Source organism: Capricornis sumatraensis, chromosome 23 (assembly GCF_032405125.1).
Source record: "Capricornis sumatraensis isolate serow.1 chromosome 23, serow.2, whole genome shotgun sequence".
Taxonomy (NCBI): Eukaryota; Metazoa; Chordata; class Mammalia; order Artiodactyla; family Bovidae; genus Capricornis; species Capricornis sumatraensis.
Window position 1 is genome coordinate 9,177,355 of NC_091091.1, and position 18,908 is coordinate 9,196,262.

Here is an 18,908-nt window from a genome sequence, read left to right on the forward strand (position 1 = left end):
TTTTTAATTTTTAAAATGTCTCAATGAGTCCATACTGAGCAATTGCTCAGTAGCGTTCAATTCTTTGTGACGCCATGGACTGCAGCTGCCAAGCTCCTCTGTCCATAGGGCTTCTCCAGGCAAGAAGAGAATACTGGAGGGTTGCCATGCCCTCCTCCAGGGGATCTTCCCAACCCAGGGATCAAACCCAGGTCTTCCGCATTGCAGGTGGATTCTTTACCGTCTGAGCCACCAGGGATGTCCATACTGAACAATATATCATTAAATATTCTATATCATCAAGAAGCCCAAAACCATTCCCAGAAACCTAGCTTCTGTGAAGCATCTTGGATGAAAAGTGTTTGAGAATTAAATATACTCAAATAGAAATACACCTATACTATCATACATTTTTAAATTGTATTTTCAAATGATAAGTTGATTTCCTATATTACATAATTTTATATAAAACCAAATTACCAATATGACAAATTCATACTGTCTTTTGAATACTTAACTGCAAAATTTAAAGTTTAAATTCTGAGTGGTAGGAATACAATTTGTATTATAGGATATATCAACAAAAACCCTCTAGTTAGGCTACAAAGTATGTGTGTGTACACCTTAGCTTGGGAAAGAAGTGAGAGAACCACATAAATTCTACTTCAAAATATATAAATAATGTCAACCTAAAAAAGAGTCTACACCTAAATATAACCCTGCTGTTTTAAAACATATAATTCTAATTGGCTGAAACATTCAGAGATTTTTACAAATGAGTTTGTATGCTGACATTAACTAGATAAATGTGCCAAAGAAAAATTACCTTTATCGTACTACATCTATTTGAGGTTTATTCCACTTGTTCTTTGTAACCCTAAGGAAACAATTTACCAAAATTATAGGGAAGTAAACTGTTGAAATTACAGTGTAAAAGTTTCTTTCCCTCTAAAATTACAGGTAAGAAGACTACAGTCTACAGAAATGAAAATCACTAGTTGTCTCCAGTTTAAGCCCAATTTCAGTTTCCTGTAAATCTTTATAAAAGTCACACCTCGAAAACAAGAGAACCATAAACTACCAGTGACCTGTGACATTTCGTGGAACCACAAGAGAGGAATACTTTCATCTCAACCAAAGAACTGTCAACCAACATCCTAAACTTTGATAAATGAGAAAAGGGGTGGGAAGAGGAGAGGACAGCTAGAAACGCCAAGTGAAAAGGCCTCTATAAAACCATGCATTATTACCTCGCTATGTCTTTCACCCCTCATCTCATTTGCCATAGGCCTTAGTGGATTTCTGAAGTCACAGCTTTGTACCTTGGGCCGGAAGGAAGATAAAAAACAGATGGCATGGTGTATGAGTTGAATACCAACCCCCCAAATTCATGTCCATTGGGAACCTATGGAGCTTCCCAAGGGGTGCTAGTGGTAAAGAACCCCTCTGCTAATGGAGGAGACACAAGAGATGCAGGTTGGATGCCTGGCTTGGGAAGATCCCCTGGAGGAGGGCACGGCAACCCACTCCAGTATTCTTGCCTGGAGAATCCCATGGACAGAGGAACATGATGGGCTGCAGTCCACGGGGTCGCAAAGAGTCAGACATGACTGAAGTGATTTAGCATGCACGCACGGGAACCTATGAACGTGACCTTATTTGGAAACAGGGTCTTTGCAGATGTGACCAGAATGAGGTCGTCCTGCACGAGGGTGGGTCCTAAATTCAATGACTGGCACACACACAGGGAAGACAGTCATGCGAGCAAAGGCAGAGATTTGGAGCCGTGCACTTACAAGCCATAAACAGCAACGAGCTCAGAAAACCACCAGAAGCTCGGAAGCGGCAAGGAAGGCCTGTCCCCTGGAAATTTCAGGGACAGCATGGTCCTGCTGACACCCTGAACTCAAACTTCCAGTTTCCAGAACTCTGCGCAAGTATGTTTGTGTTGTTTCAAGACATCCAGTTAGTGGTAATCTGTTACAGCCGCCCAGGGAATTGAATTCACATGACCCCCCTGCCTACAGAATACATCTCTGGAGATGTTTCTGCAGGGCCACTGGGCAAATGTCCTCGTTCCAAACTTCCCAAATCTATTCAGTCTGAATCTTTGTGGATGGAGCCTAGGGATCTTTGTTGCAACGGTTTCCTTGAGATGTTTATATGGACCAGAGTTTAGGGACCCCTGGGCCCTGGAATGATCTAAGAGTCTTCACTTTCCTGGTGGTTCTCCCTGGGCTTCTGCTGTGATTATCACCTAACACAGTGTCAGAATCAAACAGTGTCCTGGGCCAGAGAGCCTCTGACTAAGTCACCTCATTGATGTTTGGACCAGGTCTCCTCATCTGTGCAATGGAATCGGTCCTGTCTGGCGGCACCGGGAGAAAACATGGGATGACTGAAAAAGGCAAATAGTAGCGTAGCAGTGTCAGTCATTCAGTCGTGTCCGACTCTGTGCAACCCCATGGACTGCAGTCTGCCAGGCTCCTCTGTCCATGGGGTTCTCCAGGCAAGAATACTGGAGTGGGTTGCCATTTCCTTCTCCAGGGGATCTTTCCAACCCTGGGATCGAACGCTGGGTCTTCTGTGTTGCAGGCAGATTCTTTACCATCTGAGGCACCAGGGAAGCCCTGAAAAGGGCAAATGAGTTCATGTAAATAAAGTGCCTTGTACAGAGTAAGCTCTCACCAACGCTGAACTAATCTTTCTTATGTTAACAATTTATCTGAACTAAAATTCTTCCTGGATCACATTTTTCACTGGGAACAAATTGACCTGAGTCTCTAGAACTCTAGTATTAAAAAAACTGCAGAAGCACTAGCTGTCCTTTACAGCATGCTTCCAACAGGTCTTTGGCATAGCATCAGTTTTAGGTGGGCCTTCTTATCCCTATTTTAGGGATGAGAAACAGAAGTTCCAAGAGGTTAGACAACATGACAAAGATATTAGTGGCCTTAAACTGAAGCCTAATTGATTCCACAGCCTCTGTGCTCAGTCTTTATACTGTACAGCTGTGCCTGCCGATGATCGAGAACAAGAAAAAATACTAGAATGCTTCTTCTAGGCTTTCCTAGATAATGAGTTAATCTTATAATGTAATCCATGTTCAACATATTATTAACACATTAACTTGCACTAGTGCACCTGATTGTACTTTATTTGTATAGAAAACTTGAGTAGCAAAAAAAAAAAAAGAAAGAAAGATGAAAGGAGGGAGGAATCGGAGAAAAATCACTGATTAATCCCTCACTATTTAAGGCTCTGAAGGCAGTAGCATCAGCATCACGCGACAGCTAATTACAAAGGCCCCTTCCCAGAACCGTTGCATCAGAAACTGCAGTTAGTAAGAATCCCCAGGTGATTCAAATGCGATTGAGAAGCCCTGGGTTTACCGAACTCTGAGAGCAGATAGCTGAAGAGGGGGCCTAATACAGCTAAATCTCTAATGGTACAGAATGGTGAAGTTCCAGTATGGTGGGCTAGTGGGGGAGGGGTGTCAAATGTGTACAAAGAAAGCTGACACTACGCAGCGAATGAAAAGCAGACAGAAAAATAAGTCCTAAGTAGGGCCTCTGTCAGAGCACCATCTGTGATTCAGGAAATGACTCCAAAAATAGGGTCAGAGCTAATGAGCAGAATTAGAACCAAGCATGGCGTAAGAAATAAGGGAAGAGTATATGTGGATATCCTGGCACAGTGTTAGAAGTCATGACACATTCTGTGAATGAAGTCGGAATCAGTAAAGAACGATGAGAGCTGGAGTTTATTGAGTGACTGCACGAGGCAGTGAGCTAAATCTATTGCGTAAGCCACCTCACTTACACCTCTCAGCAACCTCACCAGGTTCTCAACAATTACAGAAGCTGAGGTTTGGGGTGTATTTTAATGACAGTGTCAGGCTGGCAAGGAGAGAACCTGGCTTTGGTTATGACATATGTCCACCCCGATCTGAGCTGATAGACTGATCGATGAAATGGCCTTAGGTGAAATAAAACCTGGACTAGTATTTGTCCAAATTGAAAAGCTCTAATGCAGTCAAATCAGCCTCTAAATGGCAAACAGGAACTGACAATACACAAATATGTAAGTTTAATGTCAACTTGGGGAGAGGGGGACAGACGGGGAATGTTCTTCAGGCTGTTAGAACATCTACAAAGAGCCTCCACCCAAATCTCTAGGCCTATAGCTCCACTAGCCATGAAAAGATGTGCCCTCGTCAGTTCCAAGGACTGCACACTAGACAATGAAAGAAGGAACAGAGAAGCTCCTGGGAAACAGGGCTTCAGTCTGATGGATGACACCTGTCAATCAATAACCCCTCGCCATGGAGAGGCTCCTGCTGGGAAGGACCTCCACTCCAAAACTCTTCGGTGCTTCCAGTGTCTTTTTCTAAGCCTGACATAGCTGCTTCCCTGAGCATTCCTGTCTTATTATCATCCTTTCTAGGCAGTTCATGGTAGTGTTTCATTTAAATCCAGGATCTTTAAGAAACGGCTCTTCTAAGAAACTTACACCAACAGTCTCCCAGAGTTGTCTGGAGTGCTAAATTGGATAATAGCACATTTTGAGTCCTTAGCTCTGTTTTATCATATGTGTATAGTTTACTTATATATATATAACATAGAGACAGCATTTAACCATCTCGTTTCCACTTGTCCCATTGTTCCAATTTACAAATTTCTAGTTTTCCTCATTTCACTCATCACTTCTGATGTTTAAGATGGATTAAGGAGAGCTGGAATGGCAAATAAGAGACAGAAGGATCTAATCTCAGTTTTGTCAATAACAAGCTTCATGTCATTGGCAAATCACATTATCTCTGAACTTCTAGATTCTTGCTTAATTGTGTATCATTAAAGTTCTGTTCAGGAAAGGGCATGAACAAGGATATCTCCTAAAATCCTTTCTAGGCATTAAGTTCTATAACGTGTTAATACCAGAACTAATGTTGTAAAAAAAAAAAAAAAAGATCTGTAGAATTTTTCAAACCTTTCATTGTTACACATTTGCTAGCACTCTTACTTAACACTGTACACTCACATTCTTTTGTTAAACTGTGTACACAGAGAGTATCCCTCATATACAAAGCCTTAGGGAGGGAAGTAGCATCATCCTGATTTCATACAAGTAGAAACAAAAGCTCAGAGAGGGAAAGCAATTTGTTTACAGTCACACAGCCATAGGTATAGGAAGAGTCAGAGGTCAGCCTCAGGTCTGTGGCTCCAAAGCCCATTCTTTTTATTATCATGATAGTTTCAGGTCATTTCTCTCTAAGGCTGGACTTATCTCTGAGATTACTCTTCTTACTCTCCAAAATCAGTTTCATTTTTTGGCTTCAACCTCATGATTGAATCTATGTGATATGACTGAATTCTAATCCAAATAAATGTTTGCAAAATTACCTTTCAGTAAATCTAGTTCAATATCATAACAGTGATCAAAAGAAGCAAAGTAAACTCTCCCAGAGGTTGCCATCCTATAAAAAGAAAGCTCTACTGACTAGTTACAATACCATATATGTCCAAATCTTCCCACTAGCCTTTAAAAAAAATGTAGCCGAGAGATTTGGAATTCGTTATTTTCCCAAGTGGAAGCAAGCTCCTTAGAATCTTTAAAGTATCAAAAATGTATTTTGAAGAAAGAAAAACAAACCACAGTGATTCTTAAAGATGGACTTTAGTTATTTAAGAGCAGTATACACAAACAATTGTATCCTTACTTTAAAAAATCACATTGTAGGAATTCAAAAGTTTTATTCAACTTAAAAAAAAAAATCAAGCCAAATGTGCAGTATGGACTTTATAAATCTGAAAAGTAAAAGGGCACATAAACATTGCCTCAAAAAAGAGTGTTCTCCTGACTGTAACTCAAGTATAAAAAAGAAATAAGGACTTTCCACATGTTTCTGCAATAGTTTTATGTTTGGCTGTTTTTTAAAATTTCTGGTTTTAATATAGAAAATTGATTTTGTCAATGCCATTCACATGCTTTTTATTTTTTAATAGAAATGGTTAGAGAGCATTCATCTGATATAGAAAGTTTATGAATAATCACAAACTAAAATAGTCACACGGAAAATTAGCAACTTTTTTGACCTGCCACTGTCACTCTTTGGAAGTTTTATCCTATATATAAATAAAAGACATATGAGGAAATGTGTGCAAGAATGTTAGCTGCAGTGTGGCTTATGCTTACATACAATAAAACAAGTAACTATCAATATTAATGAGCTTAACACATGGATACAATGGAATAATATGTGGCTGTTAGACTGATATGAGCTACTCTAGAAAGGAAGGGGCTACAGCTGAGGCAAGAACACAGGTTGCTGAGGAGTGTTATGGGATGAGTCTCCTTCAGTTAGGAAAGCAAACAATAAGCCCAAACTCCAAATGAACACAGAGGCTCTCTATACAAAAGTGAGCATACAAATACAGAAGAGCGAACACTGGCTGCCTGCTGGCAGGCAGCTGGGGAAAACTGGGAGGAGAAGATCAAGCTTTGTCCATCTCTTCATTGTCTGACAACCAGCAGGCATTACCATCAGCAATTAAAACAACCGGGAGCATAGTCGTGGTCCAAGAAAAGCTTAAAATCAGCAAATTTCAAATATCAATAAGTGTCTCCACATTTTAACACGGCAGTACAGCTGCAGAACCTCACAAAAGAAACTTTAAAAAATCGCCCCAATATCAAGAAGCCCAGTGAGCCCAGGGCCTGTCTCATTCTGTGAAGACATCCTTGGTAATGCCCTGGAGAGACTAGATAAACCGGGGATTTCAAGGCAGGATGCTTCAGACCCTGCCTCCACACTTGAGGAATTTGTCTTGCCTTGATAACAAACCAGAAAGATCACAGAAAACAAAAGGCATTGCCACTTATCTCTGCTTCACTCTTCTCTCTCTAAGAGTGACTGGATTTTCTCTTTTTTTAGCTCTGCAGACAAAAGAAAGGATCACATATGTTTGATCTTTCCTCGATTCTTTTTCACAGTCATAGACCCTATGACATTAATTTTTCCTAACCTAGGAAAAATATAAATGACTGCCCTTAGAAGCAGTTTTCTGTACTGGCGGCTTCAAATAAACATATCACAGAGTTTCAAAACACCTTTTACAAAGGCAACATGTTGTCAAATAGGGTATCAAAATGTACAGTGTTGAATTTTCTCTCTTTCCCCTCTTGCTTGTTTATCCAAGTACAATCTAACACAACACCTGAGCAGAGAGGCCCATGAAAGAGGCCACATGAGTACGCGTGAACTCTTTTTCATCCACAGTACAGCTTCATTTTGGCATCAACCCTTGGTTACAGGGACAGACCAAAGTAAGTGCATTTCTCCTCAGTGTTAAAGCACAAATGTTGTCATCACCAAAACCACTTCACTTCCAGTCCCCTGGGGGCTTTTACATGAGAGGGGTCACGACTGAATGCAATGGCCTTTTCCAGGAAGGCTGAATGGCACATGCCAAGGGAATATTGATTCAAAAACCCTACAGTCCATTAGGTACGACGCACAATCTATCCCTTTGTGGTAGGTCAGACCACACTACCACACTCATTTCTTTTCACTCTAAAATTGTTGAAAGGCATGGTATATTTTGGACACCCCATAACAGACTTGACTTTTCTCTTGAAAATATATAATGTATATGAATAATATTAACTGGAGTTTTAAAATTTATTTCTAAAAAGGACCTCAGACTGCAGCAGGCCATGTTAGGATTTATATAATTGTGTTCCAGAAGTGCAGAGTTATCAGAGACAGCAAATAACCAATTAGCAAGTACTGAAGTTTCTTCGAATAGCTGACCTTTTTCTTGTAATAATGGTGTTTAGTTCTTTATTGGGGGAGAGAGGACTGAGTAGTGAGACACTCCCTTTATTCTGTCTCCTCACACATGTATATTTTTTGCTATTTTACATTTTCCATTCTTTGTCTCAGTTTTCTTTTCTCAGCCAAATGTGAGTCCAGAGTTTCCTCACAGGTGCTTCAGGAACTGCCCTCAGACTGATATCAATGTTCAAAGAGTTCTCCGTGCAAAGTGCACTCTTGGTTTCTCTTTTGGTTTAAACACTAAAGGGAAGATGACACGTCGGCTTGTTAAACGCATTCCTCAAAATCAGTATTTATTGGAAAACTATAATAATGCATGTAATTCAACGTTACACTTTCCAAACACGTGAATTCTCATATTAAGAACATTTACACTTGAATTCCTCATTTATGTGTGGAAGCTAAAATATAACAAAACAGAAACAAAAGCACAGATATAGACATCAAACTAGAGGACACCAATGGCGAGAGGGAAGGGAACAAGGCAAGAAAGCGGTAGGAGGTTAAGAGACACAAACTACTACGCGTAACAGCTACCAGAATGTATGGTACAGCGCGGCGAGTACAGCCAACACTTTATAATCATTTTAAATGGAGTACAGTCTCTAAAAACAAGGAATCATTATGCTGTACACCTAAAACTAATCTAATATTATAGTGAATCAATTTTACTGCAATGAAAAAAGAAAGGAGTCTGTTTGAGAATGTATTTTAAAATTCAACTAAAGGCTATTTCAAACTACTTGTGCAGTTGCTAAATATTATAGTGCTGCTGCCATCTTGTGGTAATTTTTGGAATCTTCTTGTTGGCTCTCTTCCTTCTTGCTTCTCCTCCCTCCACCTCCCTTTCCCCCTACCTTTTGGACAGGACCTATATCCAAACCTTCATGAGTTCCTTTCTTACGTGGTAGGCAGACAACCTGCACTGTATTCTGAAATGAGAATTGGTTGCTGTCAACTCCCCCTCCTGCTTGCATAAAAGGAAGGCTGACTGCTGAAGAATTGATGCTTTTGAACTGTGGAGAAGACGCTCAAGACTCCCTTGGACTGCAAGGAGATCAAACCAGTCAATCCCAAAGGAAATCAACCCTAAATATTCATTGGAAAGACTGATGCTAAAGCTAAAGCTCCAATATGTTGGCTATTTAACGTGAAGAACCGACTCATTAGAAAAGATCCTGATGCTGGGAAAGATGGAGGGCAGGAGGAGAAAGGGACAACGGAGGATGAGATGATTGGATGGCATCTCCAATGGACGTGAGTTTGAACAAACTCTGGGAGATAGTGAAGGACAGGGAAGCCTGGCATGCTGGAGTCCATGGAGTTGAATTTCAAAAAGTCAGACACGACTTTGCTACTGAAGAAAAACAACCTCCTACTTGTAATATATTCCTGCCTTTCTCCTTGTACCTTTCTCATTTTTCTGCAAACCTATTCTTTAAATAATAATACATTTAAAAATATTAATCTTTTAGATTCGTCTAGTTTCTTACAAGTCAAGGGAACACAGACTACAGGAAAATACATGGGTATTTTATGAAAGACTTTCCCTTCCAAACGTTTTCCAAATTGTATTTTTATAGAGAAAGGAAAAAACCTTGAATTTCTGGCTGCAGGATGCCGCACTACTGCCCTTCAAAGCCATAGACTCTGACTCATAGGATCCGAGGAGGAACCCTGGGGACACCCTCTGGGAAGACAGAGCTGCCCGTGGACGGTAAGCTGGACGGAGATTGGAGGCCAGGCATCCTTTAATAATTCCCAGCTGTCCTGTTCACCTACGTCTGTGGCATGGCAAAGGAATTCATAAACCTGGGGTAAATAGGACACTTCTCTGCAGATATAGTGAAGTGAGTAATTCTTAACCAGACTGATTTATCAGTAGAGCAAGAATATATCCTATAAAACCCACTATTTCCATGCAAATCTATGTCCTCACTCCAATTCCTGTGGAGAAATTGAAAGCCATCCAAGGAGTCACTCAAAGACAGGTCCAGCGAGAACTCAATTAGCCAGAATTTTCCACAACATAGACAGGGTGAGCATGAAAACAACCTGTTTCATTCCTTGTTGAAAATGACTTTAAAATAAACGTTCCCTCTTCTGTGTTATTCATATCTATGTTATTTACAACCTATATTTTTCTACATTTTCCTTTAAAATCTATGAACCTTTAAAACAAAGCTTTCTAAGTAACAGAAGCCACATGGCATAGGTTTAATATGATTGTTACATCTTTTCCCTCAATGCATTCAAATTCTTTATTAAGATAAAACAAATTAACTTGTGTGCCACCTAGAAGCAGCCCCAGTGCTATCAGTATATGAACATCACCCTTTGGGAAACAGGGCTCTGATGCGCACATGCTGATTAGAGTGTCATAAACCTAACAACAGTTATTTCTAAATAAGTAGCTTTAAGTGTTGCGGCAACCAGATGTTGATATTTTAGACCCACAGTTCAGATCACAAGTTTTCAAACATTGCTTCTGCAGTGACTCATGAGATGAATGATGTTCCCACGTGCACCACACTCTTGTGAAAAGACAAGACTGACTGTGGGTTCTGTGCTATTTCCTGCCATATATTTGTCATCCTCCCAGCCTGGGAAGCCAATTGGAATGCAGGTCAAAAACCATCCCTTGAGAGGTGCCTATGAATGCACTCAACCTTATTTTCTAAGAAGCAAGTAATTCACAAAGTTTGATTTTTAATCTACTATTTACTCATTATAACCTCACAACTAATCACAGACCACCGTGTGCTATGACGCTACAGCTACAATCTGCCGGAATAAGACCTGGAATATCGCCCTGCATATTTTAGCGTGAACTTGCTCTGTGAGAGGAGATTGAATTGGATATGAATTGGTTTGATCCTCTAGATGGTTTCTGGGTGAATTTTTGTTTGTTTGTTTTTAATACCTTCTAGGTATGTGCTGTTTTTACCCTGCCTCTGAAATTTAGCATGTGGGAAGAGAAATGCATGGTAAGCTGAAGGTTTTATAGGGTTGGAATTTTTACTATAAACAGACCTGGTTTCTACCCTGGGGTTTACAACCTAAGATATAAAAGAATTTTCTATTTTGAGAATTTTTAGCATATGTAGTTGAAGTTCCTGGATGGTCATGTGAGACATGAAATTAACATTACCCATGCCGTGAGGGCAATGAGAGGCATCAAGAAAAATACTAACATTTACTCAAAGGCTTTGGATTTGCTCACCAGGCAATATCAGTATCATATAGTTGAACAAATAGGCCTACAAGTATTTTTAAGAGGCAAACATGCAAGTACTTTTAGGATTCCTTGTAAGGTTTGTCAGCAGTATTTTTGCAGTATTTGAAGTCAGAATGCTCAAATAAAGACTTCTGAGGACTGAAAACACATTTTGAAGCACTCTCTAAACTGATTTAGAAAGGAGGAGCAGTACAGCATAATTTAAGAACTGTACTTGCATAATCTTTATCACAAGTGAAAAAAAATTCAAACTAAGTCCTAACAGGGTAATTACCGCAGATGTCTTACTGGATTTGTCTTATTAAGGCAAATTCACTTATTAAATAAACACTCAGATGAAATCAGCATGTTATCCCCTTACACACCAAAGTGCTATCAGTGCGTTCATCCACATAATAAAATCAATCCAAATCAACTCCAAGGATCAAGATATTAACTGTTGAGGACTAATTTCCAAGAATATGTCAAATCAACATGCACTAAAAAAAAAGGTTAACTGTGCAGCCAACATTATTGGACAGGACAAATTACAGAAAGTATTTTACAACTTTCTAGCCAATATAAACTTGGTATTGACTGAACGTAAAACTACACTTTTTTCTAAGATAGCATGAGTTTCTACTATAACCCCATATTAAAAAAAAAAAAAAAGTACGGAAATGTTAAAAAAAAATAAAAGCAACATAAGGTACACTGAAGTTTCTAATCCACCAACAATATTTCGGGAGCAGTGCAGAGTAAGTTTAGGAGTTTTAAAAAATGAGTCTGCTGTTCATAATGACAATAAAGGAGATTAGTTCTATAAGCTTTTACATAATAAAAACAGACCTATTTCAAAGATACACATTCTTTGGAAATATCCAGTTTTCACTAAGAAATACTTTAAAGCATCATATATTTTCAACATGAGGAATTACTTTTTAAACTTTAGGAAATTCAAATTGTACAATATCTGAAATACCTTAAGACACGAAAGATTTTGAAAGGTTAGAATACTGTTCTGAGCAAGACCTCTGTTCTACATTTGCGGTTGTATGAGTTTTGCAAATAACATTGATAGATCTGGCAGGAGTTCCAGATGTCGAGCTAAAAGAGAGGAACCAGGGACCCCAAAGAGAGGTGCACAACACGAGCAAATCCAACAACAAAGAAAAATAGGTAGAGATCATCACTGGGGGAAAGGTGGAATCAACAAGAAGCAACAGAGACGGATTCTAGTACCAGCTCTGGGAGACAACACCGGACGACCCGTCCAATGTCAGACACAAGCCCTTGACATGCTGCAAGACGCTGTCATCTATTTTACGGTAACAGCCCAAGAAGGAAATCATCCTTTCCCCAGGAAACTGATTGGGCCGAACTCAAAGAGTTTACCGTAAGAAGTGTAAAGTCATAAACTGAATAAACCGGCAACTTGTGTGTATGTGTATACATATGTGGACATGCACATATACATACACATATAGCCACACACACACACACACACACACACACACACACACACACACCCTTTTCTCTTCAGGGATCCCACAGCACATGACACTAACAAAGCAGGGCTCCAGGTCAGTACTCGTTTTTGACAAATTCCAAACTTCTGAGCTTTCACTTTTGTGAAACAGGATACACTATCCCTGGTTTATCTCAGAGCTCACAGTAACTTCCAAGAGCTACAAGAATTCAAGATAACATAGGGTCCTGAACTCTGATAAGCAAATTCTCGGTGGAAAATGAAAATAAGTATTCCTACTCTGAGCAGCTATGAAATCACCTGAAAATCCTACCAAAAGAACGGGTTTTAACGCACTCTTAGCACCTCCTACATACAGTGGGGAGAGGGCACTGGGAAATGAGCAGTCAGTAATGAGTAAAAACATATGACATCTTTTGTTTATTCAGGTCTTTTAGAAATATTATCATGAGGGTCAGTCAAATCTCCTATAAACACACAATTAAATTGAAACTTGCAATCTATACACAAATCAATGATCCAGATAGAACAAGAACCCTTGCTATATTACAAATACACCTGGAAAATGAACATCATCCCAGAACCCAAATCAACCCCAAAGCAAAGTGGATATGTCTTAAAATGTAAGTATAAACGATGATAACTCAGAGCTATCAATTCACCAACTCTGGTACTGATGCAAAATTGAGAAACCTACATTGTTCTTCTTGTCCCATTTCTGAGATCCTTTAAAAGACACTTCAGTAGTGATTTGCTCAGTTTTCTCATCATTAAAACCAGAGTACTATCTGCCTTCTGTATCGCTTTGACTGAAAATACAAGTGAGGTGCTTGTTCACAGAACCTGTCCTCTTCAAACTACTCTTGGCAAGACACAAGGATCAAGCCTGCCTAAACAACCTGCCATCTCCGCGGCTCTTCCCCCTTTCAACTCTCATCACAAATACCACGCATCAGAGTAAACTAGATGAACGTCCTTTCTCAGAAGCTCCTGTTAAAACATCACTATGTTAATCCAGAAAGGATAACTGGTCAACAGATTGGTACGTAGTCAGGTAGGAATAAATTCCTTTGGATGGAAGGATTGGTAGGGATGATGGGATTAGCAGGAGGAATCTGTAAGGCAACAGGCAAAGGATACAGTGGGTGGTATACAAAGGCAGCCACAGAGATCCTTTTCACATCCTTCCTTACCTGCACTGCCCATCAGTTCCACCCATGATGTGAAGGAGGAATGACTGGGAAATGCCAATTCCAAGAGAAGGACCCGAGGAAATTCTAGCCAGCTCAGCACATTCAAGGTGTACGTGCTGGATATGCCTATCGAGGCATATTTGCTTACGCTCACTGGTCACTTTTTCATAAGCTCAGTTTTGTGCTGGCTACAAGGTAAAACAAAAAAACAAAACAAAACCACCAAAACAACAATGCATTCTAATTTAGGGCATGTTCTTTTCTTCCTATTCAGAAGGATTCACTAGTTAATAAGATGGAACTCTCCTGATTCCAAGGCTATAGAGTATAGCAGCTGAGAACTAGGGCTCTAAAAATTGTAAAATTGGGGTTTGAAACACATCTGGCATTTCCTGGCTGTGAGATCTTAGGTAAGTGACTTCTTTGAGCCTCAGATTCCTCACATGAAAAGTACATATGTGATTTAGGATCACTGGGAAAAGAACAATGAGCTGATGAAAGTAAAGAGCTTAGCATCGTGTTAAAATCAGTAGGGTTAGCCATCTTTAACATTCTTACCGATGCGATTTTAAAGCATTGTGTATTTTTATTGGGACAGTTAATAAGGTGGGCCCAGAATTCAGTGGGTGTACCTGCTCATTTCATTGAAGCTACTTATATCAAAATTAGGCCAGATCCCTTGATTTAGTCTGAAGGTTAAATCAACTGAAATGAATCAGAGACGCAAAAGGCAACGAGTTTTCTGGGGCATCCATTCCGAAGCACCCATGTCCCAGTGGAAGAAGGTACGAGTTCCAAAGGATGAATTTACATTATCAAGAATCAAGGGATCTGTGACAGGAATAGCTCAGTAGCTTTGCAATATAATACATTATTCCTGTAACAGAGTGATATTGATTCCAGCTTTTGCTTAAGCTAATTTAAAAACAACAACTACGCAGTCCTCTGAGCTAACTGGGTGGTCAAAATAAGGAATTTAGCTGTGATTAAAAAAACAGAGGGAAGAATCAGGATATTGGGTAATTCTTGATGTGGAGTATATGCATGCAGGGAATCGAAGCCCATAGAAAACTACGTGAAAGACTCAGTTATTTGGTAGAAAGTTATATATGACTGTAAAATATCACCATCATCATCCAAAACAGCCTACGGTTTTCAGTGATTATCGTTTGATGTCTACTGGGCATTTTCGAAGGGGTCTGCAAATGAGGACTGTAATAAGTCGGATGTTTTCTTTTTAAACATGATCATCGTACTGTACACTTGATACTTAGGCTGAGAGCTCAGATCTTCCCTTTCTCTAGTATAATTTTCATCTAAAGCATTCCTCAGATACTTAGATCATTCTTAATGGAGTTTGTGCGTTATACCCTCTGCGGACGCATGGAAATCTGGCTAATTGGACTGACTTGATTACAACAGTCGTTGAATTCTCCCATTTCCTTCCACTGCAATAAACGCTCAAGATATTTTTACCAGCGATTATGTAAATATTTCAGATTGCAATCATTTTCCGAAACAGTGGTGATAGGCAAAAGCGCTTTTGTCATTCTGCCCACCAAACAGAATTCCTCTACTTTCAAAATATATTTATTATCTTGTTAGTATAAAAACTGGTGGTGGCCTAGTAAAGTTTCAAACAAACCCATAGCATGAATAGCTCTCACTAAATCCTATAGCCACTGCAATTGAACATTAGCTTTGTGATAAAGCAGGCTCTTTCAGTCCCAGTAAATGCATCAGGATGGCACAACTTTTAACAGGATGCATGAGCTGATGGGATCTCTATTTCCCAAATCCAAATATCTGAAAATTAGCAAATGCACTTTTATTTTGAAAGCACTGTGTTTGCTGTTAAATGCTGTATTCTAGAAATACTTTTTTAATGGTTTCTTTTCTTGGCCAAAATAAGGTGCCGCACCAGTAAGTCAGTACTGTCTCTTTAAATGCTAGGTTAAGTACCTAATTCCAGAGGTTACTATTCCCGTGTTCTACCTGTCAAAATTCTTTAAACTCTGAGTCAGCTTCCTGAAAATACACGCCAAGCTTCCATTTGAAAGTGTAAAACTACATGCTGAGTGGGGAAAAGTTTACACTCAGTCCCAAGGTAAATCCGCGCAGAATAAGTAGAAAAGCACTTCAGCTAGTTTCTGCGGACACAAATATGCGCTCGACTAATCTCTACTGCGCATGATCCACTCTTTTGATGAATGTTCCTACCCCTAACCAGAAAGCTCTGGGAGTAGGGGGGAGGGACAGAATAAGGAAGACGATGTGTACGTTTGAAAGATCAGCCATTTCCTCTAAGTACACACAAAAACGTCTCTCATTCCTAGGGAGATTTCTTATCAAAGAAAATAAAAGTGCCTCTTTGAGAGCTAGCTCCTGAATGAGAGGGGATCCTGGGAGGGAAGTTTCTTCTCCTAACCTCTCCAGACCCCGGTGAAATTTCCTTTTTGCTGCGGAGAGGCGGTGCTGGCTACACTTTTTTTTTTTGGAGGGGCACAGTCCAGACACAGCGATCTGAAATTTCAAAAATGCGATAGAGCCCCAGCCGGCCAGCCCTAGGAGGCGAACAGCTGCTGGGTGACCGCTGATGAAGTGGCTTCTTAAGGAGGTGGGTAGATTGATTCCAGCTGCTGAGCGCAGGGCAGGGCAGCGGCCGAGGAATGCGCAGCTCAGCTGAGGCAAGAGACAGCAGCTTCCCAACAATGGCAAGGCCAAATATTAGCTCTGATTGCAGTCTTGGCCGAAGAGAAGGAAGAATGCCATTGTTCCATTTGATAGGAACTTCCAAGGCAGCGTGGGCCGAAAGATGCCATGTGGACAGTGTCATTTTGTAAGTGTAGTATTGCTCAGGAAACCTGAAGGCTGCCCCTTGAGACGCTGGTTCAGAGTGGGCCTGCAGTTCCCAAGGTGAAATCCTTTCTGCCTGACCCAACCCACTCCCAGCTCCTGGTCTTCTTTTGACAGCTCTCAACTCCTGCAGGCTTCACTGATCCCCTCCCCCATCCCACGTACACTGGAATCAGTACACAATTGAAACAGACAAGGAAAGAGCGCAGGGGAAGAGCGGGGGGACATCGAGAGTCCTGCAAGTGGCCCGGATGGACGGACAAGACGACGTGCTCTTTAGAAGCACTGGCCTCAAAGTCAGCTTAGGGGGAGGGATTAATTTAGGGGTCCCCTGAGGGCCCCGAACTCAGACAACCAAGTGATCTAACAAGAAGGAAGGGATAAGAGGTAGGCGGGCATGAAGGCACGCCTAATGGAATATTCAATATCCTGCGAGATGCACTTTCGGCCGTGCACTTCCAGAGACTAAAAGCCAGTAATGGGCTTTGGAGTCTGCACTTCCTCTCCCTAATGTCCAGAGGCGCTTTAATGCTGCAACCAATCGATCAGCCTTCTCCGGGGAAGGCAGCGAGCGGAGAGCAAATACTTCCTACTTATGGCCAAAATCGCCGGGCCGCCTCTGCGCACCACGAAAGAGCGACACACAACTTTGAACTGGCAGGACTTGGCTCTCAGCGTGGCGGGAAGAGGGAAGGAAGGAGCCCGGAGGCGCCCAGAGAAGCAGCTCCCCTCCCTCTTCATCCCAACTTTTTCCGGGGACAGACTCCGAAGACAAACAAGAGGGGGCGGTAGTACCGACTCTAGGACAGGGCTGAGCAGTAGCCCCAAACCTGCTTCAGGTGCAAGGTCACCGAGCCACCTCCAAGCCCTATGCAGCCCAAGAGGTGGACACTTCTGGAAGGGGCACAAACTGAGCAAACCAACATCCAAGAAGTGGTGTTTCTTTACAATTTCCTGCTGACATCACTTGCTGCCTCGAGAGTGACCCTCGGAGGCTGATCCCTGCAGTGGAGACGCACCCCAGTCCCGCCTCCCTCCCCTCACCCCCTCCGCGCCTTCCCAGCCCGGCTCGGGCTCTGGGCAAGTTCAGTTCCTAAACCGAACGCGGTCGCCCTGTCCAGCCTCCCGTCGCCGCTCCCGGGAGGCTCCAGCGGCGCACGGAGCATGCCCTGTGGCCTGGGTCTGGGGGTCACCTCCAGGAAGCTCTCCAGGCCCCGGGATGGGCCGGGTCCTGTCCCGGGAGGTAGTCTCCCCAGGGGTGCGCGAAGGGAAGACCGCGCGACTTCGGCGGGGTGCGCAGCGGCCAAGTTAGCGGGCGCGACCAAACTTTCCACGCTCCTTCTCCCCACCCCCACGCCACAGGGGCGCGTTTCCCCGAGGAGCTAGCCTTTCCCAGCCCGGCGGAGACCAGCGCAGCACGTGATGGGCAGAAATAAAAATAAACACTCCCCAGTCCCGGCCCGCCCCCGCTCCGCGCGCCGAGGAGAGCCGGGGCGCCGGGCGCCGAGCCCCGCCGCCGCGGCCCGGAGCCCCCGGTGCCCGCGCCGCCGCCCGGCCCGCCCGTCCGCCCCGCGTGGCGGCCCCGCTCCGGCCCGCCGCGCCCGCGCCCCGGCGGCGCCTACCTCTCGGATTTGGTGAACTTCCGGAACGCCTGTCGGAGGTCGTGGAAGGACCTGTAGGTCTGCGGCTCGGCCGAGATGCCCTGTGCCCGGGTGGTCCGCGGGCCGATGTGGGTCGAGGGCGCGGGCAGCACTGACTGGCATTTATGGAGCTTCCTCTTCAGCTCCTGGGTCTCTTCCTCCTTCTCTGACAGCCGCTTCTCCAGCTCTTTGATCCTCTCCTCCTTGAGCATGAGAATCTTGGCGAAGTCTTCCTCCAGCTCGCTCATGTTTTTCCCTGAGCCCCTCCGCGAAACTTTTGCTCGGGCGACGGCGGCTGGGACTGCAGCCGGGCGAGGCGGGAGCGGACCGGGCGAGTGAATGGGCGCTAGGTCCCGGAGCGCAGCGGCGCTGCCCCTACTGCGGCGCGAGGAGCCGCGATCTTCGATCCGCTTCTGCTGAATGGACTAGAAGCATCGAGGGGAGGATGAGAAGTCTAAAAGCGCTGGAGAGGAGAGGCAGAGTGCTAATCCCCCGCCTCTCCGGGGAATAGGTGATTATCTTTCATTGAGAAACCAATTAGAGCTGCCCTTCCTCCCCTGAGACCCCCTCCCCCGTCCCCCTTTCCCAATCACTTCGTGAGAACACGGCGTGCGCGCCACCCCACCGAGAGCCTGGTTTCTAGTTGGGAGGGTTGGACCAGTGAGCCTGGTCTCACCCCATCACACAATAATCACTC

General features: G+C 42.8%; 1 protein-coding gene across 1 annotated transcript in view; it reads right to left on the reverse strand.

Moving 5' to 3' along the window:
- PRKG1 (protein kinase cGMP-dependent 1) overlaps positions 1-18,459 on the reverse strand; it is a 1,398,992-nt gene extending 1,380,533 nt beyond the window's left edge. The window contains exon 1 of the mRNA XM_068961335.1: positions 18,194-18,459. Within this exon, the coding sequence (XP_068817436.1) occupies positions 18,194-18,459 (266 nt within the window). The remainder of the gene's footprint in view (positions 1-18,193) is intronic.
- Between the last annotated feature and the right edge of the window lie 449 nt (positions 18,460-18,908).